The sequence below is a fragment of the Entelurus aequoreus genome, linkage group LG23, assembly GCF_033978785.1.
Source record: "Entelurus aequoreus isolate RoL-2023_Sb linkage group LG23, RoL_Eaeq_v1.1, whole genome shotgun sequence".
NCBI lineage: Eukaryota > Metazoa > Chordata > Actinopteri > Syngnathiformes > Syngnathidae > Entelurus > Entelurus aequoreus.
This window is the reverse complement of record NC_084753.1, coordinates 8612973-8636512: the sequence shown is the minus strand read 5'-3', so window position 1 is coordinate 8636512 and position 23540 is coordinate 8612973. Positions and strand designations below refer to the sequence as shown.

Sequence of the window (23540 nt, the reverse complement as noted above, 5' to 3'; positions counted from 1 at the left end):
AACATGCACCTGAAAGACTCTCAGACCACAAGAAACTAACAAGTAAGTCAACATGCACCTGAAAGACTCTCAGACCACAAAGAACTAACAAGTAAGTCAACATGCACCTGAAAGACTCTCAGACCACAAGAAACTAACAAGTAAGTCAACATGCACCTGAAAGACTCTCAGACCACAAGAAACTAACAAGTAAGTCAACATGCACCTGAAAGACTCTCAGACCACAAGAAACTAACAAGTAAGTCAACATGCACCTGAAAGACTCTCAGACCACAAGAAACTAACAAGTAAGTCAACATGCACCTGAAAGACTCTCAGACCACAAGAAACTAACAAGTAAGTCAACATGCACCTGAAAGACTCTCAGACCACAAAGAACTAACAAGTAAGTCAACATGCACCTGAAAGACTCTCAGACCACAAAGAACTAACAAGTAAGTCAACATGCACCTGAAAGACTCTCAGACCACAAGAAACTAACAAGTAAGTCAACATGCACCTGAAAGACTCTCAGACCACAAAGAACTAACAAGTAAGTCAACATGCACCTGAAAGACTCTCAGACCACAAGAAACTAACAAGTAAGTCAACATGCACCTGAAAGACTCTCAGACCACAAGAAACTAACAAGTAAGTCAACATCCACCTGAAAGACTCTCAGACCACAAGAAACTAACAAGTAAGTCAACATGCACCTGAAAGACTCTCAGACCACAAGAAACTAACAAGTAAGTCAACATGCACCTGAAAGACTCTCAGACCACAAGAACTAAATCCTCTGTTCTGACCAGACAACATTGAAGTATTTGGCGTGAATGTTTGTTGGAAACCAGGCCGATACCATCCCTGCAGTGACGCATGGTGGTGGCAGCATCATAGTGTGGGGATGCTTTTAAGCAACATTAACATGGAGACCAGTCAGGATAGAGGGAAAGATGAATGCAGCGACGTACAGAGACATCCGGGATGAACACCAACACCAACCTGACGGAGCTTGAGAGGTGCTCTTCATTTAAATAAATAAATAAACAGTTTCACATTGTCATTGTGTGTAGAATTTGGAGGACAAGGATTCCATCTTGGAACAACGCTGTGAATACTTTCCTAATGCACTGTGAGAAAGGCTTTTATTATGGCGATCAGAGAAATGAAAACAAATAAAGTCACTCCCAAGACTTGACAGCATGTAAGGCGAGGATGAGGGACAGTCCATACCTTCACGATGGCCCCTTGTTTCAGCAGGTATCCTTCCTTTGTGCCCAACTAAAAATGCAACCATTGACACTCACTTACTGTACCATTTTTTATTCATGAGCCACATAACTGACATATGTACTGTATTTTACAGACTGCTTTCCCACGCTTGGAACCCTGCGGCTTGTAAACCAGCGCGGCTAATTAATGGATCTATTACTGCAAATATATATACTGTAGTAAAATAATCGACACCAATAGTTCTATCAATATTGGTGGAGCTGTGACTCTCCACACCATTTAATTGGATTTGATTCTTGCAAGTAACGATTCGATTCAGAATCTATTCTCCATTCAAAATCAATACTTTTTTTTTTAACATCTCCGGGTGCCAGTTCTGTAGTTGACTACTTTCCTCCACAGAATAGACAAACAGCTGAGATAAAAGTTTGTATCACGTCAAATAAACTGACATATATGCTGTATTTTCCGGACTATAAGACGCTACTTTTTTTCCCCACGCTTTGCACCCTGCGGCTTATCAAAACGGTCTGGCTAATTGATGGATTTTCTTTGCTAAACGGCCATAACAGTTTTCATATAACACCGATAGAGACGTTGAAAAAAAGTCTGTTGTTGTTCGCTCACTGCAAGTGCTGCGGGCTGAAAATGTATTTCCTGTTTTGAGCCTTGAACCGGAAGTACAAGTCCCCGTTTCGTCCGTAGTGTTTTTGCTCGAGAGGATTTTACTTTGTAAGTTTTACAATATAACTACAACAAATTCATGCTGACTAAACCGTCAGTCGTGGGAGTTTTCTGGGCGTGTTTTCATGCATATTTTTACATTGTCGTTAGCTTTAGCAAATATGCTAACATGTTTAGAAGTCCTGTTTCGAGGATTTTAGTTTGTAAGTTTTACAATATAACTAAAACAAATTCATGCTGACTAAACCGTCCCATGCGGGAGGTTTTTGGGCGTGTTTTCATGCATTTTTCTATGTCATGGTTAGCTTTAGCAAATACGCTAACACATTTAAAAGTCCCGTTTCGAGGATTTTAGTTCTAAGTTTTACAATATAACTAAAACAAATTCATACTGACTAAACCGCCCCACGTGGGAAGTTTTTTTGGGCGTGTTTTCAGGCATTTTTCTATGTCGTTAGCTTTAGCAAATATGCTAACACGTTTAAAGGTTTCGTTTTGAGGATTTTAGTTTGTAAGTTTTACAATACAACTAAAACAAATTCATACTGACTAAACCGTCCCATGTGGTAAGTTTTCTGGGCGTGTTTTTAGGCATTTTTCTATGTCGTTAGCTTTAGCAAATATGCTAACACGTTTAGACGTTTCGTTTTGAGGATTTTAGTTTGTAAGTTTTACAATACAACTAAAACTAATTCATACTGACTAAACCGTCCCATGTGGGAGGTTTTTTGGGCGTGTTTTCACGCATTTTTCTACGTCATCGTTAGCTTTAGCAAATATGCTAACACGTTTATAAGTCCCGTTTCGAGGATTTTAGTTCTAAGTTTTACAATATAACTAAAACAATTGACACCGAGTGTGAATTAGTGTAGTTTGCCAACTATTAGCAGTAGTACTAGTGTACTATTAGTACTAGTGTACTGTTAGTACTAGTGTACTATTAGTACTAGTGTACTGTTAGTACTAGTGTGTAACTGGGTTCATCACACCTGGATCAAGTTAGTCGGGATTACATTTTTTTTGGCAACAGAAGCAGGAATTCTCCTACCGAGGGTGCGCTGGCTACCAAGTCCTGTTCGGTGCGGCCCGTCTGCAGAGCGGTGTGCACCAGCACTGACTCGTAGATGGACGGCTCTTCCACCCTGCAGGGGTACGGACTCTTCAGCACCATCAGGGTTCCTGACCACAGTCCAAAGAAGAGAAACAATGATACTGTTTGAATGACACTTTTTGGCAACCACTAAGTGGTCGTTTGGGGTGGATTTCAACTTTGTAAAGGGTACTTCAACATGTGAACACTTTATTATGAGGTATGCAATACTTTATTATGATGTATGCAATACTTTATTATGATGTATGCAATACTTTATTATGATGTATGCAATACTCCTGCACATATAAGATGTGTCGGAACTGGCAGACTGAGTGGAGAACAGGGAACGTATGGATAGCTCTTTGATTAGTGATCAGGAGCAGGTGAGCGAAGCAGAGGCAGGTGCCAACAATGAGTGTCCCCAACTAAGACGAGAGAAATGAACACTAAATGAAGGAGATGTGACCAAACTATCATGACAATAACGTCACAGGATGCCAATCTAGCCGCTATACGGGGATCCTTTCAGAATAAAATGAAAAGGAAGACAGCCTTTTTTTTTAGCTTTTGTGTTAGGGTCCCTCCCCACTTACAACTCTTTAGCGGAAAAAAAGTTTTTTAAAAATATAAATTTTCTGCCATTTTCGGGTGTTGTTGAGACTCCTGATGAGGTTTTGACCTGTATTGTGCTGCTGAAGCAAGAGCATTCTTAAAATTTGTGTGTAAGGGTCCCCCCTTACGACATTTTAGCGGAAAAAAGTTTTCGAAAAATATACATTTTTGGGTGTTGTTGAGACTCCTGGTGAGGTTTTGAGACATCTCCTACAACTGCAGGATCAGTATTGTGCTGTTGAAGCAAGTCCGTTTTTTGCTTTTTTGTGTGCAAGGGTCCCCCCTTACAACTCTTTAGCGGAAAAATGTTTATGAAAAATATGCATTTTCTGCCATTTTCGGGTGTTGTCGAGACTCCTGATGAGGTTTTGAGACAACTCCTACAACTACAGCACCAGTATTGTGCTGTTGAAGCAAGACCATTCTAAAAATGTTTGTGTAAGGGTCCTCCTTTACGACATTTTAGCGAAAACAAGTTTTACGAAAAATATAACTTTTCTGCCATTTTCGGGTGTTGTCGGGACTCCTGGTGAGGTTTTGAGACATCTCCTACAACTACAGCACCAGTATTGTGCTGTTGAAGCAAGACCGTTCTTAAAATTGTTGTGTAAGGGTCCCCCCTTATGACATTTTAGCGGAAAAAAGGTTTTCCAAAAATATGCATTTTCTGCCATTTTCGGGTGTTGTCGAGACTCCTGATGAGGTTTTGCGACAACTCCTACAACTACAGGACCAGTATTGTGCTGTTAAAGCAAGATTGTTCTTAAAATTGTTGTGTAAGGGTCCCCCCTTATGACATTTTAGCAAAAAAAAGTTTTTCCAAAAATATAAATTTTCTGCCATTTTCGGGTGTTGTCGAGACTCCTGATGAGGTTTTGAGACAACTCCTACAACTACAGGACCAGTATTGTGCTGCTGAAGCAAGACATTTTTTTTTTTAGCTTTTGTGTAAGGGTCCCCTCTTACGTCTCTTTAGCGGAAAAAAGTTTTCAAAAAATATACATTTTCTGTCATTTTCGGGTGTTGTCGAGACTCCTGATGAGGTTTTGAGACATCTCCTACAACTACAGCACCAGTATTGTGCTGCTGAAGCAAGACCGTTCTTAAAATTGTTGTGTAAGGATCCTCCCTTACGACATTTTAGCGAAAACAAGTTTTCTAAAGAATAAACATTTTTTGCCATTTTCGGGTGTTGTTGAGACTCCTGAAGCGTCTTGTAAATTATTTGTTTTTTTTTATCATGTCAGATGAAGTAAAGACACTTGAATGTCGTCCAGCTCTCCAGTTGTTGGCACACAGCGATGCAGTCCTACTTTCTGCAGGTAAGTCCACAAAGCAGTTGTCTGTTCTTCAGTTTCACAGCATTTTGTTTCCATCGTCAATCCACCAATCAAAGAGGATGATCACAAATGTCTTCAAAGGATTTCACAAACTTACATCAACATCACCTGATCTAAACCGGGCAAGGAAAAACCCTTTTTTTTGGGACCAAAAATTATAAAAATCTTTTACCATACCTAATGCACCTGCAGAATTTGGTGACTTTTTGCACATGTTAAAGTCCTCAAAAAGCCGCCAAAATGCGGAGAAAAATAACAACAAATTAGACGTGTTCAGCAATTTTTATGTCGATATGTGAAACTGGTGGGAGGAGCTCATTTTTACTCATTTTTAGGGTTGGTGCTAAAAGCCAAATTATAAAAAATTAATTTTCCATACCAAAAAATATATATATATATTTTGCCATACCTAAAGTGCCTGCAAAATTTGGTGACTTTTTGCACATGTTAAGGTCCTCAAAATGGCGTCAAAACACGAGAAAAATAACAACAAATTAGACGTGTTCAGCAATTTTGGTGTTGATATGTGAAACTGGTGGGAGGAGCTCATTTTTACTCATTTTTAAAGTGGCGCTAAAAGCCCATTTAAAAAATTTGTTTTCCGTACCAAAAAAAATTAAATCTTTTGCCATACCTAACACCTGCAAAATTTGGTGACTTTTCGTACATGTTAAGGTCCTCAAAAATGTGCCGAAACACGGAGAAAAATAACAACAAATTAGACGTGTTCAGCAATTTTAGTGTTGATATGTGAAACTGGTGGGAGGGGCAAATATTTTACTCATTTTTAAGGTGGCGCTAAAAGCCAATTAAAAAATTTTTTTTTATCTTTAGCCATACCTAAAGCACCTTCAACATTTGGTGACTTTTCGTACATGTTAAGGTCCTCAAAAAGGCGCCGAAACACGATAAAAAAATAACAACAAATTAGACGTGTTCAGGGATTTTGGTGTTGATATGTGAAACTGGTGGGAGGAGCTCATTTTTACTCATTTTTAAAGTGGCGCCAAAAGCCAAATTTAAAAATGCATTTTCCTTACCAAAAAACATTTCATCTTTTGCCATACCTAAAGCACTTTCAACATTTGGTGACTTTTCTTACATGTTAAGGTCCTCAAAAAGGTGCAAAAACACAGAGAAAAATATAACTAAAGAGACGCATTCAGCGATGTTGGTGTTGATATGTGAAACTGGTGGGAGGAGCTAATTTTTACTCATTTTTAAGGTGGCGCTAAAAGCCAATTTTAAAAATGCGTTTTCCGTACCAAAAAAAATAAATCTTTTGCCATACCTAATGCGAGTGCAACATTTGGGGACTTTTTATGCATGTCAAGGTCCTCAAAAAGGTGTCAAAACACAAAAATATAACAAATTAGGCGTTTCCAGCGATTTCAGGACCCCCAAAATAAATGTTTCTTTGCCATACCTAAAGCACCTTCAACATTTGGTGACTTTTCATACGTGTAAAGGTCCTCAAAAAGGTGTCAAAACACGGGGGACAATAACAACAAATTAGACGTGTTCAGCAATTTTGGTGTTGATATGTGAAACTGGTGGGAGGAGCTCATTTTTACTCATTTTTAAAGTGGCGCTAAAAGCCCATTTTTAAAATTTGTTTTCTGTACCAAAAAAAAATTTAATCTTTTGCTATACCTAACGCCTGCAAAATTTGGTGACTTTTCGTACATGTTAAGGTCCTCAAAAATGTGTCAAAACGCGGAGGAAAATAACAACAAATTAGACGTGTTCAGCAATTTTGGTGTTGATATGTGAAACTGGTGGGAGGAGCTCATTTTTACTCATTTTTAGGTTTGGTGCTAAAAGCCAAATTATAAAAAAATTCATTTTCCGTACCAAAAAAAAACATATATATATTTTGCCATACCTAAAGTGCCTGCAAGATTTGGTGACTTTTTGCACATGTTAAAGTCCTCAAAAAGGTGCCGAAACACGGAGAAAAATAACAACAAATTAGACGTGTTCAGTAATTTTGGTGTTGATATGTGAAACTGGTGGGAGGAGCTCATTTTTACTCATTTTTAAGGTGGCGCTAAAAGCCAATTTTAAAAATGTGTTTTCGGGACCCGCAAAATACAATTTTGTTTGCCATACCTAACACCTTCAACATTTGGTGACTTTTCGTACATTTTAAGGTCCTCAAAAAGGCGTCGAAACGCGGAGAAAAATAACAAGAAATTAGACGTGTTCAGCAATTTTGGTGTTGATATGTGAAACTGGTGGGAGGAGCTCATTTTTACTCATTTTTAGGGTTGGTGCTAAAAGCCAAATTATAAAAAATTAATTTCCCTTACCAAAAAAAAATATATATATATTTTGCCATACCTAAAGTGCCTGCAAAATTTGGTGACTTTTTGCACATGTTAAAGTCCTCAAAAAGGCGCCGAAGCACGGAGAAAAATAACAACAAATTAGACGTGTTCAGCAATTTTTATGTCGATATGTGAAACTGGTGGGAGGAGCTCATTTTTACTCATTTTTAAGGTCGGTGCTAAAAAGCCAATTTAAAAAATTTGTTTTCCGTACCAAAAAAAATTAAATCTTTTGCCATACCTAACACCTGCAAAATATGGTGACTTTTCGTACATGTTAAGGTCCTCAAAAATGTGTCAAAACACAGAGGAAAATAACAACAACTAAGATGTGTTCAGTGATTTTGGTGTTGATATGTAAAACTGGGGGGAGGAGCTCATTTTTACTCATTTTTAAAGTGCCGCTAAAAAGCCAATTTTTTAAAATTAGTTTTCGGGACCAAAAAAAATTTAATCTTTTGCCATACCTAAAGTGCCTGCAACATTTGGAGACCTTTCGTACATGTTAAATTCCTCAAAAATGTGTCAAAAAATAACAACAAATTAGATGTGTTCAGCAATTTTTATGTCGCTATGTGAAACTGGTGGGAGGAGCTCATTTTTACTCATTTTTAAGGTGGCGCTAAAAGCTAATTTTAAAAATGTGTTTTCGGGACCCGCAAAATACAATTTTGTTTGCCATACCTAAAGCACCTTCAACATTTGGTGACTTTTCGTACATGTTAAGGCCCTCAAAAAGGTGCCGAAACACGGAGAAAAATAACAACAAATTAGACGTATTCAGCAATTTTTATGTTGATATGTGAAACTGGTGGGAGGAGCTCATTTTTACTCATTTTTAAAGTGGCGCTAAAAGCCAATTTTTAAAATGTGTTTTCCGTACCAAAAAAAATTAAATATTTTGCCATACCTAACACCTGCAACATTTGGTGACTTTCCTTACATGTTAAGGCCCTCAAAAAGGCTTCAAAACACGGAGAAAAATACAACTAAAGAGACGCATTCAGCAATTTTTATGTTGATATGTGAAACTGGTGGGAGGAGCTCATTTTTACTCATTTTTAAAGTGGCGCTAAAAGCCAATTTTTAAAATTTGTTTTCCGTACCAAAAAAAAATTAAATCTTTTGCCATACCTAACGCCTGCAAAACTTGGTGACTTTTTGTACATGTTAAGGTCCTCAAAAATGTGTCAAAACACGGAGGAAAATAACAACAAATTAGACGTGTTCAGCAATTTTGGTGTTGATATGTGAAACTGGTGGGAGGGGCAAATGTTTTACTCATTTTTAAGGTGGCGCTAAAAGCTAATTAAAAAAAATGTTTTAATCTTTAGCCATACCTAAAGCACCTTCAACATTTGGTGACTTTTCGTACATGTTAAGGCCCTCAAAAAGGTGCCGAAACACGGAGAAAAATAACAACAAATTAGACGTGTTCAGCAATTTTGGTGTTGATATGTGAAACTGGTGGGAGGGGCTCATTTTTACTCATTTTTAAGGTGGCGCTAAAAGCTAATTAACATTTTTTTTTAATCTTTTGCCATACCTAAAGCACCTTCAAAATTTGGTGACTTTTTGCACATGTTAAGGTCCTCAAAAAGGCGTCAAAACACGAGAAAAATAACAACAAATTAGATGTGTTCAGCAATTTTGGTGTTGATATGTGAAACTGGTGGGAGGAGCTCATTTTTACTCATTTTTAAGGTGGCGCTAAAAGCCAATTTTAAAAATGTGTTTTCAGGACCCCCAAAATACAATTTTGTTTGCCATACCTAAAGCACCTTCAACATTTGGTGACTTTTTGTACATTTTAAAATCCTCAAAAAGGCGCCGAAACACGGAGAAAAATAACAACAAATTAGACGTGTTCAGCAATTTTTATGTTGATATGTGAAACTGGTGGGAGGAGCTCATTTTTACTCATTTTTAAAGTGGCGCTAAAAGCCAATTTTTAAAATTTGTTTTCCGTACCAAAAAAAAATTAAATATTTTGCCATACCTAACACCTGCAAAATTTGGTGACTTTTCGTACATGTTAAGGTCCTCAAAAAGGTGCCGAAACACGGAGAAAAATAACAACAAATTAGACGTGTTCAGCAATTTTGGTGTTGATATGTGAAACTGGTGGGAGGAGCTCATTTTTACTCAATTTTAAGGTGGCGCTAAAAGCTAATTAAAATTTTTTTTAATCTTTTGCCATACCTAAAGCACCTTCAAAATTTGGTGACTTTTTGCACATGTTAAGGTCCTCAAAAAGGCGTCAAAACACGGGGGGAAAATAACAACAAATTAGACGTGTTCAGCAATTTTGGTGTTGATATGTGAAACTGGTGGGAGGAGCTCATTTTTACTCATTTTTAAGGTGGCGCTAAAAGCCAATTTTAAAAATGCGTTTTCCGTACCAAAAAAGATAAATCTTTTGCCATACCTAATGCGGGTGCAACATTTGGGGACTTTTTATGCATGTCAAGGTCCTCAAAAAGTTGTCAAAACACAAAAATATAACAAATTAGGCGTTTCCAGCGATTTCAGGACCCCCAAAATAAATGTTTCTTTGCCATACCTAAAGCACCTTCAACATTTGGTGACTTTTCATACGTGTAAAGGTCCTCAAAAAGGTGTCAAAACACGGGGAAAATAACAACAAATTAGACGTGTTCAGCAATTTTTATGTTGATATGTGAAACTGGTGGGAGGAGCTCATTTTGTAATCATTTTTAAGGTGGCGCTAAAAAGACAATTTTTAAGAGTTGTTTTCGTGCCCCCCAAAATATAACATATTTTGCCATACCTAAAGCACCGTCAACATTTGGTGACTTTTCATACATTTTAAGGTCCTCAAAAAAGCACCGAAACACGGTGTTGATATGTGAAACTGGTGGGAGGGGCTAATTTTTAGTCATTGTTAAAGTGGCGCTAAAAGCCAATTAAAAAAAAAAATTCAACCTTTTGCCATACCTAAAGCACCTTCAACATTTGGTGACTTTTCGTACATGTTAAGGTCCTCAGAAAGGCACCGAAACACGGAGAAAAATAACAACAAATTAGACGTGTTCAGGGATTTTTATTTTGATATGTGAAACTGGTGGGAGGGGCTAATATTTACTCATTTTTAAAGTGGCGCTAAAAAGCCAATTTTAAACATTCGTAGTCAGGAACCCGAAAAATACAATTGTGTTTGCCACACCTAATACTCAACATTTGGTGACTTGTCATACGTGTTCAGGTCCTCAAAAAGGTATAAAGAAATAATAATAATAATAAAGTGTTGGCATATTTACCAGTTTCACTTCCCACCAGCGGCTGGTTGGCAAAGTGGTGGATGAAGTTCTCAAGCGTTGCAAAAGTAGTGAAGCCGAAGACGTAGGTGTGGTCTCTGCGCCTCACCTGGTAATGCTTCACCGAGTCCTTCGCCCTGCCGGAACATTTCAACTTACTAGACCTTTGAAGGAATATGAAAGTAGTACTAGATGGAGGAGGAGGGCGACCTTGGTCTTTGCAGCCAGGACCACATACCACTTCTTCCACCTACCACTTCTTCCACCTACCACTTCTTCACTTGGTGAGGAGACAAGGACTTACCTGACGGACAAGGCAAAATGTCCTGGACCTTCATTGCTGTTCCTCAGCAGGTAACTTCCATCACCTCCGTTGGACAACAGGAGAGCCTCAGCAGCGTGACGGGACAGTTCTGAATGGTACCACCTTCAGTAAGAGTAAGGACAGTTCTGAATGGTACCACCTTCAGTAAAGTAAGGACAGGTCTGAATGGTACCACCTTCAGTAAAGTAAGGACAGTTCTGAATGGTACCACCTTCAGTAAGAGTAAGGACAGTTCTGAATGGTACCACCTTCAGTAAGAGTAAGGACAGTTCTGAATGGTACCACCTTCAGTAAAGTAAGGACAGTTCTGAATGGTACCACCTTCAGTAAGAGTAAGGACAGTTCTGAATGGTACCACCTTCAGTAAAGTAAGGACAGTTCTGAATGGTACCACCTTCAGTAAGAGTAAGGACAGGTCTGAATGGTACCACCTTCAGTAAGAGTAAGGACAGGTCTGAATGGTACCACCTTCAGTAAAGTAAGGACAGGTCTGAATGGTACCACCTTCAGTAAGAGTAAGGACAGTTCTGAATGGTACCACCTTCAGTAAGAGTAAGGACAGTTCTGAATGGTACCACCTTCAGTAAAGTAAGGACAGGTCTGAATGGTACCACCTTCAGTAAAGTAAGGACAGTTCTGAATGGTACCACCTTCAGTAAGAGTAAGGACAGGTCTGAATGGTACCACCTTCAGTAAGAGTAAGGACAGGTCTGAATGGTACCACCTTCAGTAAGAGTAAGGACAGTTCTGAATGGTACCACCTTCAGTAAGAGTAAGGACAGTTCTGAATGGTACCACCTTCAGTAAGAGTAAGGACAGGTCTGAATGGTACCACCTTCAGTAAAGTAAGGACAGGTCTGAATGGTACCACCTTCAGTAAAGTAAGGACAGTTCTGAATGGTACCACCTTCAGTAAGAGTAAGGACAGTTCTGAATGGTACCACCTTCAGTAAGAGTAAGGACAGTTCTGAATGGTACCACCTTCAGTAAAGTAAGGACAGGTCTGAATGGTACCACCTTCAGTAAAGTAAGGACAGGTTTAGGAGACAAATATCACATCTAATAATGCATTTATTTTGTGTTATTGTTTTTTATAGATAGGGCGGACGAGCAGAGATGGGGCAAACCTGACACCGCTCCAAGCACATTTAGTTTGAACAGTTTATGACCCAGTGCTGGGCTGCTGCATAATGTGACCCCTCCCCTTAGAAGCAGCTTCAGCTAAGTAATCAGGGCGTGGCCAAATAAATGGGGGCGTGGGGTGACCAAGTACGAGGGTGCAGTTCCACGCGCTCTCCTCATGAGCTAACTTTTTTTTTTTTTTTTTTGTCCTGTCCAGCTTCTCAGACAAATCATATAGTAGATGTAGATGCCCATATCGGCTGTTCAGATTTACTTTACAAAAGAGAAGTGTAGGATACTTCTCTTGTTGCCTTATTTGTATTTGACTTTATTAAATGTATTTATGTTATCATTTGGTGCAGCCGGGCCGGAGCAGGAGGGGATAGAAAGAGAGAAAAAAGGAAGACAGAGGGGGGAATTGTGGGGACAAGAGGGGGATTAGACAGAGAGACAAAAACAACAACAGCAAACACAACAACAACAACAACAACAATAGAGCAATATCAGCAAATACGACATATATGATGGTAAAAGTGATAGCAAATAAGCAGTTAGCGAAAATAAAAAACAATACAGAAATGACAATGAGGCGGATGAGCAGAGAGGGGGCAAACCTGACACCGCTCCAAGCACATTTAGTTTGAACTGTTTATGACCCAGTGCTGGGCCGCTGCATAATGTGACCCCTCCCCTTAGAAGCAGCTTCAGCTATGTAATCAGGGAGTGGCCAAATAAATAAATGGGGGCGGTCCCTGTTTGATTCCTTGCTTCCTGTCCTGTTTAAAAGGTAGTTCGGACCGTCATTTGTTTACCTTTGCCGACCCCAACACCTGATTTAAAACTGCCTCTTTTTCCCCGCTTTAAACGGCGACATGACGGCCGGCGGGTGAGAATCCCAGAAACTTACCCCAAAGTCTCCAGCTCATCGATCATGTCCTCGCCAGATGCACGAGCGGAGAAGGTGGACGCACGCAGACGACTGCTGTTGTGCAGCCAGCGTGCAAGAGGAAGTGAAAGCAGAGCGGCACGCCTAACAGGAAGTAGATCTGCAGACTTGGAACAAGCACACGCTCAAACCTGCTCAGGGTTTTTTTTTACACTAAGTCTTATTTAGTATAATCCTGAGAACCAGACCGGGATTTCATTTGGGTGTATTAGTAGTGTCAGTCACTGCAGCTCTGCTGGCTTTAAGGACCATGGACTCAAAGTTCAGTCCAGAGTTTGGGAGAATCTTCTGGAAACATGTCAGAGTCCCACACATTTTATTTTTCTTTGAACCGAACTGGACCAGCAACTTTTTGACTTTTTGTATTTGAATGACCCAACAAACACGGAACTGGTGTGGTCAACATAGTAACTATATGTTGGTACCGGTACCAACATAGTACCTATATGTTGGTACCGGTACCAACATGTATTTAGATACTTTTACAAATAAAGGCGACCACAAAAAATGTCATTATTATTATTATTAATGCTTGTCTCCATGGCGACAAATAAAGTAAGTTTCTTACAAGAACATTATCACTGGAGGAGGAGGAATAGCCAAACATGCTTCACTACACAGCGTAGGAGGATACAATAGCTCACCGGCATCACAATGTAAACAAATGCCATGGGTGGATCTACACCTGACATCCACTGTAATGATACCAAGTACAGGAGTGTATCGAGTCGATACTGCTATGATTGCGTCAATATTTTTTGGCATCACAAAATCTTTCGTTTTTATAAAACGTATATTATGATACTTTTCTAAATAAAGGGGACCACAAAAAATGTCATTATTATTATTATTAATGCTTGTCTCCATGGCGACAAATAAAGTACGTTTCTTACAAGTATCTTTATCACTGGAGGAGGAGGAATAGCCAAACATGCTTCACTACACAGCGTAGGAGGATACAATAGCTCACCACCGTCACAATGTAAACAAATGCCATGGGTGGATCTACACCTGACATCCACTGTAATGATACCAAGTACAGGAGTGTATCGAGTCGATACTACTATGATTGCCTCGATATTTTTTGGCATCACAAAATCTTTCATTTTATAAAACGTATATTACGATACTTTCTGATACTTTTCTAAATAAAGGGGACCACAAAAAATGTCATTATTATTATTATTAATGCTTGTCTCCATGGCGACAAATAAAGTAAGTTTCTTACAAGTACCATTATCACTGGAGGAGGAGGAATAGCTAAACATGCTTCACTACACAGCGTAGGAGGATACAATAGCTCACCGGCATCACAATGTAAACAAATGCCATGGGTGGATCTACACCTGACATCCACTGTAATGATACCAAGTACAGGAGTGTATCGAGTCGATACTGCTATGATTGCGTCGATATTTTTTGGCATCACAAAATCTTTCGTGTTTATAAAACGTATATTATGATACTTTTCTAAATAAAGGGGACCACAAAAAATGTCATTATTATTATTATTAATGTTTGTCTCCATGGCGACAAATAAAGTAAGTTTCTTACAGGTATCATTATCACTGGAGGAGGAGGAATAGCTAAACATGCTTCACTACACAGCGTAGGAGGATACAATAGCTCACCGGCGTCACAATGTAAACAAATGCCATGAGTGGATCTACACCTGACATCCACTGTAATGATACCAAGTACAGGAGTGTATCGAGTCGATACTACTATCATTACATCGATATTTTTTGGCATCACATCTTTCATTTTTTTTAAACGTATATTATGATCTACGTGATACTTTTCTAAATAAAGAGGACACAAAAAAATGTCATTATTGTAACAACAAATGTTAGTGTACATGAAACATATGTTTATTATTGTCATTTAGTCCTTCAATAAAATAGTCAACATACTAGACAACTTGTCTTTTAGTAGTAAGTAAACAAACAAAGACTCCTAATTAGTCTATGCAGTAACATATTGTGTCATTTATACACCTATTATTTTGTACACATTATGAGGGACAAACTGTAAACATGGATTATTCATCTATTTGTTCATTTACTGTTAATATCTGCTTATTAATGATGTTGTGCACACACGACATCCAGCCTCATCCAGGCAAGAAGGTTTCTTTTCCACCAGAACCTTCCATCTTCAACCATTCAGATGTATTCAGTGTAGGGTTGTAAGGTATACCGTAGGGTACCGCGATACTAATGAATCATATTCGGTACTATACCGCCTCTGAAAAGTACCAGTCCGCCGCCCCCCCAACCCCCAGTCATCGCCACGTGGTGACATTGCTGGTTTTAGGAGCAGAGGAGCATGTTGGGCAGGGCACACACACAGAGTACTTACAAGCAGACACAGTGTGTAGACAGAAAAGGGAGAATGGACGCATTTTGGTGTAAAAAGTAAAGATAAAGATGTGATCCCCCATTATAATTATATTATCTGCATGTGTCACTAGATCAGCGACAAACACTGAAACACCCTCAGGAAGAGCTGCTTTAAGACATGGCTCGCTAGCTAGCGGCTAACATCCATCCACAGTGTTTTAACTACTTCTAAATCACTAATCCTGGCCTCCATGGCAACAAATAAAGTAAGTTTCTTGCAAGTATCATTATCACTGCAGGACGAGGAATAGCTAAACATGCTTCACTGCACACCGTAGCTCACCTAACCTTATCCTTGTCCACACACACACACAATGGTTGTTTAAGACCCCCTCCACTCCTTCAACATGACCTATGCACACGTCATAGTCACCTCCAGTGTTGCTTTGTGTGCAAGTTGTTAAATGTAACTTATCTGAACAATATCCAGTGTTGTGCTATTTCAATGACCTGGAATCCAGTGTGCTGTGGGGCCCTATGGTAGTGACTCACACCTGAGACATCATACATTAATCACATCTTTATTAAACATGTAAACAATGTGATCAAGAACATTTGACAACAATCAATCTAGGGATGTAGATATGTGGTCAGGACACTCCTCACTCTTTTGCCTTCACCTTCATCGTCTATTCCTTTTTGCTGACTTTATATACTCTGGACCTAGACGTTGAGTCCGTGACATACATGGCGGACAATAACTGATACAGTCTGCTTTGTAGGGGTGTAACGGTACGTGTATTTGTACTGAAAAGTTTCGGTAAGGGGGTTTCGGTTCGGTTCGGAGGTGTACCGAACGAGTTTCCACACGAACATATTAAGTAGCCCCTTCTGCCTCTGTCAGTCCTCTACACAGCACCCAGCATTGTCCCACCCACACAACCATCTGATTGGTACACACGCAGCATTGTCCCACCCACACAACCATCTGATTGGTTACAAACAGAGCGGTAACAGCCAATCAGCAGTGCATATTCAGAGCGCATGTAGTCAGTGCTTAGCGTTTAGCAGGTAAGCATCAGGCAGCAGACTCTCCCCAAATGATAATAAACACCTCCCATTCAACTACTAGTGACATCACTATGAGCCCGTTGACCTTCTAGAAATATAAAAGGCAGCTCAGCTCGCTCGCAGTCCTGGCTTGAGGTGAAGGCTAATTCGCTTTTAGCGTAACGTTAGCTCATTTTGCAGTGTGTGTGTGTGTGTGTGTTACGGACAGCAAAGCCCTGTCTGTCTGTTATTTCTGACAGCATTTTGGAGTGTAACACCCCACACCTGACAGCATTTTGGAGTGTAACACCCCACACCTGACAGCATTTTGGAGTGTAACATCCCCAGACCTGACAGCTTGTGTCCTGGAATGTTTCCAGGACTTGAGTAAAGTAGAGATATAAATACAGCGGTGAACTCCAACACTTCACTTGGTGTTGGCAGCTGTGAGGACAGAAAGGGGACACAAACTCATTTGTACACCACAAACCAGGAAGTAGCATAAATAGACCACAAAAAAAAAAAAGAGTTTTGCACCTTTTCATTTGAACTTCTCAAAGGTCAGAAGATGACCGACTGTGTGCTGTGATCCAAGGTGTGCTGGTCATCATCACACTCCAAGGTGTGCTGGTCATCACCACACTCCAAGGTGTGCTGGTCATCACCACACTCCGTCATGGAGAGCTTGAAGCTGCGGCAGCACATTCTTCTGTGGCCCCTCTGAGCTTCTACTTTGGCCCAGTAAGTGGCTAGTCTTGGAGGGGAGAAGTGCATGGTGTTGTAGAGGACCCGGACCAGGAGCCTGCAGAGAGAGCAGAGCAGCATTGTCAATGTAAGACAACATTATAAATGCTATCCATCCATCCATCCATCTTCTTCCGCTTATCCGAGGTCGGGTCGCGGGGGCAGCAGCCTAAGCAGGGAAGCCCAGACTTCCCTCTCCCCAGCCACTTCGTCCAGCTCTTCCCGGGGGATCCCGAGGCGTTCCCAGGCCAGCCGGGAGACATAGTCTACCCAACGTGTCCTGGGTCTTCCCCGTGGCCTCCTACCGGTCAGACGTGCCCTAAACACCTCCCTAGGGAGGTTTTCGGGTGGCATCCTGACCAGATGCCCGAACCACCTCATCTGGCTCCTCTCCATGTGGAGGAGCAGCGGCTTTACTTTGAGCTCCTCCCGGATGACAGAGCTTCTCACCCTATCTCTAAGGGAGAGACCCGCTACCCGGCGGAGTAAACTCATTTGGGCCGCTTGTACCCGTGATCTTGTCCTTTCGGTCATAACCCAAAGCTCATGACCATAGGTGAGGATGGGAACGTAGATCGACCGGTAAATTGAGAGCTTTGCCTTCCGGCTCAGCTCCTTCTTCACCACAACGGATCGATACAGCGTCCGCATTACTGAAGACGCCGCACCGATCCGCCTGTCCATCTCACCATCCACTCTTCCCTCACTCGTGAACAAGACTCCGAGGTACTTGAACTCCTCCACTTGGGGCAGGGTCTCCTCCGCAACCCGGAGATGGCACTCCACCCTTTTCCGGGCGAGAACCATGGACTCTGACTTGGAGGTGCTGATTCTCATCCCAGTCGCTTCACACTCGGCTGCGAACCGATCCAGTGAGAGCTGAAGATCCTGGCCAGATGAAGCCATCAGGACCACATCATCTGCAAAAAGCAGAGACCTAATCCTGCAGCCACCAAACCGGATCCCCTCAACGCCTTGACTGTGCCTAGAAATTCTGTCCATAAAAGTTCAGAACAGAATGGGTGACAAAGGGCAGCCTTGGCGGAGTCCAACCCTCACTGGAAACGTGTCCGACTTACTGCCGGCAATGCGGACCAAGCTCTGACACTTATCATACAGGGAGCGGACCGCCACAATCAGACAGTCCGATACCCCATACTCTCTGAGCACTCCCCACAGGACTTCCCGAGGGACACGGTCCAATGCCTTCTCCAAGTCCACAAAACACATGTAGACTGGTTGGGCAAACTCCCATGCACCCTCAAGGATCCTGCCGCGAGTATAGAGCTGGTCCACAGTTCCACCACCAGGACCAAAACCACACTGTTCCTCCTGAATCCGAGGTTCAACTATCCGGCGTAGCCTCCTCTCCAGCACACCTGAATAGACCTTACCGGGAAGGCTGAGGAGTGTGATCCCACGATAGTTAGAACACACCCTCCGGTTCCCCTTCTTAAAGAGAGGAACCACCACCCCGGTCTGCCAATCCAAAGGTACCGCCCCCAATGTCCATGCGATGCTGCAGAGTCTTGTCAACCAAGACAGCCCCACAGCATCCAGAGCCTTAAGGAACTCCGGGCGGATCTCATCCACCCCCGGGGCCTTGCCACTGAGGAGCTTTTTAACTACCTCAGCAACCTCAGCCCCAGCAATAGGAGAGCCCACCACAGATTCCCCAGGCACTGCTTCCTCATAGGAAGACGTGTTGGTGGGATTGAGGAGGTCTTCGAAGTATTCCCTCCACCGATCCACAACATCCGCAGTCGAGGTCAGCAGAACACCATCCTCACCATACACGGTGTTGACAGTGCACTGCTTCCCCTTCCTGAGGCGGCGGATGATGGTCCAGAGTTGCTTTGAAGCCGTCCGGAAGTCGTTTTCCATGGCTTCCCCCAACTCCTCCCATGTCCGAGTTTTTGCCTCCGCGACCGCCGAAGCCGCACACCGCTTGGCCTGTCGGTACCTGTCCGCTGCCTCAGGAGTCCTATGAGCCAAAAGAACCCGATAGGACTCCTTCTTCAGCTTGACGGCATCCCTCACCGCCGGTGTCCACCAGCGGGTTCTAGGATTACCGCCACGACAGGCACCAACTACCTTGCGGCCACAGCTCCAATCAGCCGCCTCGACAATAGAGGTGCGGAACATGGTCCATTCGGACTCAATGTCCAGCACCTCCCTCGTGACATGTTCAAAGTTCTTCCGGAGGTGGGAATTGAAACTCTCTCTGACAGGAGACTCTGCCAGACGGTCCCAGCAGACCCTCACAATGCGTTTGGGCCTGCCAGGTCTGTCCGGCATCCTCCCCCACCATCGCAGCCAACTCACCACCAGGTGGTGATCGGTAGAAAGCTCCGCCCTTCTCTTCACCCGAGTGTCCAAAACATGAGGCCGCAAATCCGACGACGCAACTACAAAGTCGATCATGGAACTGCGGCCTAGGGTGTCCTGGTGCAAAGTGCACATATGGACACCCTTATGTTTGAACATGGTGTTCGTTATGGACAATCTGTGACGGGCACAAAAGTCCAATAACAAAACACCACTCTGGTTCAGATCCGGGCGGCCATTCTTCCCAATCACGCCTCTCCAGGTTTCACTGTCGCTGCCAACATGAGCGTTAAAGTCCCCCAGTAGAACGAGGGAATCACCCGGGGGAGCACTCTCAAGTACTCCCTCGAGCAAATCCAAAAAGGGTGGGTACTCTGAGCTGCGGTTTGGCGCGTAAGCGCAAACATCAGTCAGGACCCGTTCCCCCACCCGAAGGCGGAGGGAAGCTACCCTCTCGTCCACCGGGTTGAACTCCAACATGCAGGCTCTGAGCCGGGGGGCAACAACAATTGCCACCCCAGCCCGTCGCCTCTCACTGCCGGCAACGCCAGTGTGGAAGAGAGTCCAGCCCCTCTCCAGAGAACTGGTTCCAGAGCCCTTGCTGTGCGTCGAAGTGAGTCCGACAGCTAATTGTTTAGCGGCCCGCCACACATACTGGAAATGCTATTGCAAAAATAAAAAAAAAACCATTAAAAAAAGTGGAATGAGGTGAAATCTAACGAGAAAAAGTTGCAATGTTGACACAAAGCTGCCATGCAGCCTGTTTATTTTCTTTGGTCTATCTTTATTTTTCTTTTTTTTGCCATTGTTCAAAAAAACAAAAAAAAAGTCAATGTTATAATAAATTATTGACCTATTCAAGGCTCCAATTATTTCAAATATTTCACTTTAAAATGTTTTATGCGGAAAATATTGCATATATTGTGTGGTTGCCATACAAAAACATCAACGTTTTCTTTGACAAAAGAGCATAAAACAAACAAAATAATAGTTCAAACGTAAAACGGACAGATATATCTGAAGTTGATCTCGTAACTTAAAAAAACTAATACAAATGTATCACTTTATGAGTGGGGCACCTTTTGGATCTCAAATATATTTCATGGTATTTTATTTATCTTTTCACTGTGATTACTCAAAAATAACAATTAATTAAAATCAATGTTGTCCTGCATTATTGATCTTTTTAAGGCTCTAATGACTTCCCATCAAACATTGCTTTCTAAATGTTTTGGGCAGTGGGGGAAATACTGCATATTTCACTTTTACTATAAAAAACCTTTTTGTTTTTTTTAACTTTATATCAACCTGAAGTTGATATACTGTAGGGCAGGGGTCACCAACCTTTTTGAAACCAAGAGCTACTTCTTGGGTAGTGATTAATGCGAAGGGCTACCAGTTTGATACACACTTCAATAAAATGCCAGAAATAGCCAATTTTCTCAATTTACCTTTAACTCTATGTTATTATTAATAATTAGTGATATTTACACTTAATTGAACGGTTTAAAAGAGGAGAAAACACGAAAAAATGACAATTAAATTTTGAAACATAGTTTATCTTCAATTTCGACTCTTTAAAATTCAAAATTCAACCGAAAAAAAGAAGAGAAAAACTTAAAAAAAATAATTTATGGAACATCATTAGTAATTTTTCCTGATTAAGATTAATTTTAGAATTTTGATGACATGTTTTAAATAGGTTAAAATCCGATCTACACTTTGTTAGAATATATAACAAATTGGACCAAGCTATATTTCTAACAAAGTCATTATTTATTTTAGATTTTCCAGAACAAAAATGTTAAAAGAAATTCAAAAGACCTTGAAATAAGATTTAAATTTGATTCTACAGATTTTCTAGATTTGCCAGAATAATTTTTTTGAATTTTAATCATAATAAGTTTGAAGAATTATTTCACAAATATTCTTTGTTGAAAAAAACAGAAGCTAAAATGAAGAATTAAATTAAAATGTATTTATTATTCTTTACAATAAAAATAAAAAAATTACTTCAACATTGATTTAAATTGTCAGGAAAGAAGAGGAAGGAATTCAAAAGGTAAAAAGGTATATGTGTTTAAAAATCCTAAAATCATTTTTAAGGTTGTATTTTTTCTCTAAAATTGTCTTTCTGAAAGTTATAAGAAGCAAAGTAAAAAAATGAATGAATTTATTTAAACAAGTGAAGACCAAGTCTTTAAAATATTTTCTTGGATTTTCAAATTCTATTTGAGTTTTGTCTCTCTTAGAATTAAAAATGTCGGGCAAAGCGAGACCAGCTTGCTAGTAAATAAATACAATTTAAAAAATAGAGGCAGCTCACTGGTAAGTGCTGCTATTTGAGCTGTTTTTAGAACAGGCCGGCGGGCTACTCATCTGGTCCTTACGGGCTACCTGGTGCCCGCTGGCACCGCGTTGGTGACCCCTGCTGTAGAGATTTACTGTAAGTGTTGAATAAATAAATAAAAAAATAATAATTTGACTTGTTTTTAACATTTTAATGACTTAGACCCTTTATGGTCCCCGGGAGCCCTGAAGGTAAACAAACCCCTAAATCCATATATGTTGGTATGATTTAAAAATGAAAACTATCAAAATGGCCCCTGCATGCTTTCATTTTTCCGTGTGCGGCCCTCAGTGGAAAAAGTTTGGACACCCCTGGTATATATGTATGTGGGATTTTAGTAGCTCAGGTTGTGTGTGTTTACCTGGGTAACAGCGCTGTCACAATGGTGAGAGCACACACCACGTAGAAGAGAGGATGGGACATCTGGAGTCCTTCTACACCCACAGGGTTGGTGGGGGGACTGCAGGTCACACAGCAAACACTGAAGAGCAGCACAAAGCCAAAGTAGGAGCCAGCGCTCAGCACCAACACCCCGACATGAATCCACGTCTGCAGAGCCACGCGACAATAACGTCATCACCTACACAGGTGGATCTTCACACGTGTGTCCAAGTACTGGACATTGTTGGAATAAGAACCGACCAGAGTGTGGCTCTCCAGGACCTGGTGCAGCAGGATGACCAGGAGGGCCGAGGCGTTGATTGGCGAGCCCAAGGACAACAGGCCAATATCCGATCCAGCATAGGCCTGAGACACACACATTGACAGCAATAATGTGATGATTACTCCAAATAGTGTCCAGTATATGATCAGTACTCCAAATAGTGTGCAGTATATGATCAGTACTCCAAATAGTGCCCAGTATATGATCAGTACTCCAAATAGTGTCCAGTATATGATCAGTACTCCAAATAGTGTCCAGTATATGGCCATTACTCCAAATAGTGTCCAGTATATGATCAGTACTCCAAATAGTGTCCAGTATATGGCCATTACTCCAAATAGTGTCCAGTATATGATCAGTACTCCAAATAGTGTCCAGTATATGATCAGTACTCCAAATAGTGTCCAGTATATGATCAGTACTCCAAATAGTGTCCAGTATATGGCCATTACTCCAAATAGTGTCCAGTATATGATCAGTACTCCAAATAGTGTCCAGTATATGGCCATTACTCCAAATAGTGTCCAGTATATGATCAGTACTCCAAATAGTGTCCAGTATATGATCAGTACTCCAAATAGTGTCCAGTATATGATCATTACTCCAAATAGTGTCCAGTATATGATCAGTACTCCAAATAGTGTCCAGTATATGATCAGTACTCCAAATAGTGTCCAGTATATGGCCATTACTCCAAATAGTGTCCAGTATATGATCAGTACTCCAAATAGTGTCCAGTATATGATTAGTACTCCAAATAGTGTCCAGTATATGGTCAGTACTCCAAATAGTGTCCAATATATGATCAGTACTCCAAATAGTGTCCAGTATATGATCAGTACTCCAAATAGTGTCCAGTATATGATTAGTACTCCAAATAGTGTCCAGTATATGATCATTACTCCAAATAGTGTCCAGTATATGATCAGTACTCCAAATAGTGTCCAGTATATGATCAGAGTGGCACAGCTGGAACACATGCCAGCACTATGGAGGCTAATGTAAAAATTAGACTAGCAACATGAAAACTATGACAAAACTACCTTCATAACATATGGAAATGAGCTCACTAATAATGTACATTTTATATGATGAGTCTAAAATATGTTTTTGTGTC

At 41.0% G+C, this 23540-nt stretch overlaps 2 protein-coding genes across 3 annotated transcripts in view; both read right to left on the bottom strand.

The window, feature by feature from the left end:
* The window catches only part of dapp1 (dual adaptor of phosphotyrosine and 3-phosphoinositides), a 49734-nt gene extending 33761 nt beyond the window's left edge, over positions 1–15973 (bottom strand). Inside the window, exons 1-6 of the mRNA XM_062035138.1 lie at positions 15954–15973; positions 12907–13029; positions 10857–10979; positions 10556–10689; positions 2948–3078; positions 1216–1263 (exon numbers count right to left, since the gene is read on the bottom strand). Coding sequence (XP_061891122.1) covers positions 1216–1263; positions 2948–3078; positions 10556–10689; positions 10857–10979; positions 12907–13029; positions 15954–15973 — 579 coding nt within the window. The remainder of the gene's footprint in view (positions 1–1215; positions 1264–2947; positions 3079–10555; positions 10690–10856; positions 10980–12906; positions 13030–15953) is intronic.
* The window catches only part of atp10d (ATPase phospholipid transporting 10D), a 63239-nt gene continuing 55533 nt past the window's right edge, over positions 15835–23540 (bottom strand). Inside the window, exons 21-24 of one of the 2 annotated variants that reach the window (XM_062033892.1) lie at positions 22402–22506; positions 22121–22308; positions 16875–17139; positions 15835–16781 (exon numbers count right to left, since the gene is read on the bottom strand). In XM_062033892.1, the coding sequence (XP_061889876.1) occupies positions 16899–17139; positions 22121–22308; positions 22402–22506 (534 nt within the window). In that variant the 3' untranslated portion in view covers positions 15835–16781; positions 16875–16898. Of the gene's footprint in view, positions 16782–16874; positions 17140–22120; positions 22309–22401; positions 22507–23540 lie in introns of those variants that run through there. The other variant, XR_009824155.1, reaches the window with a different exon arrangement.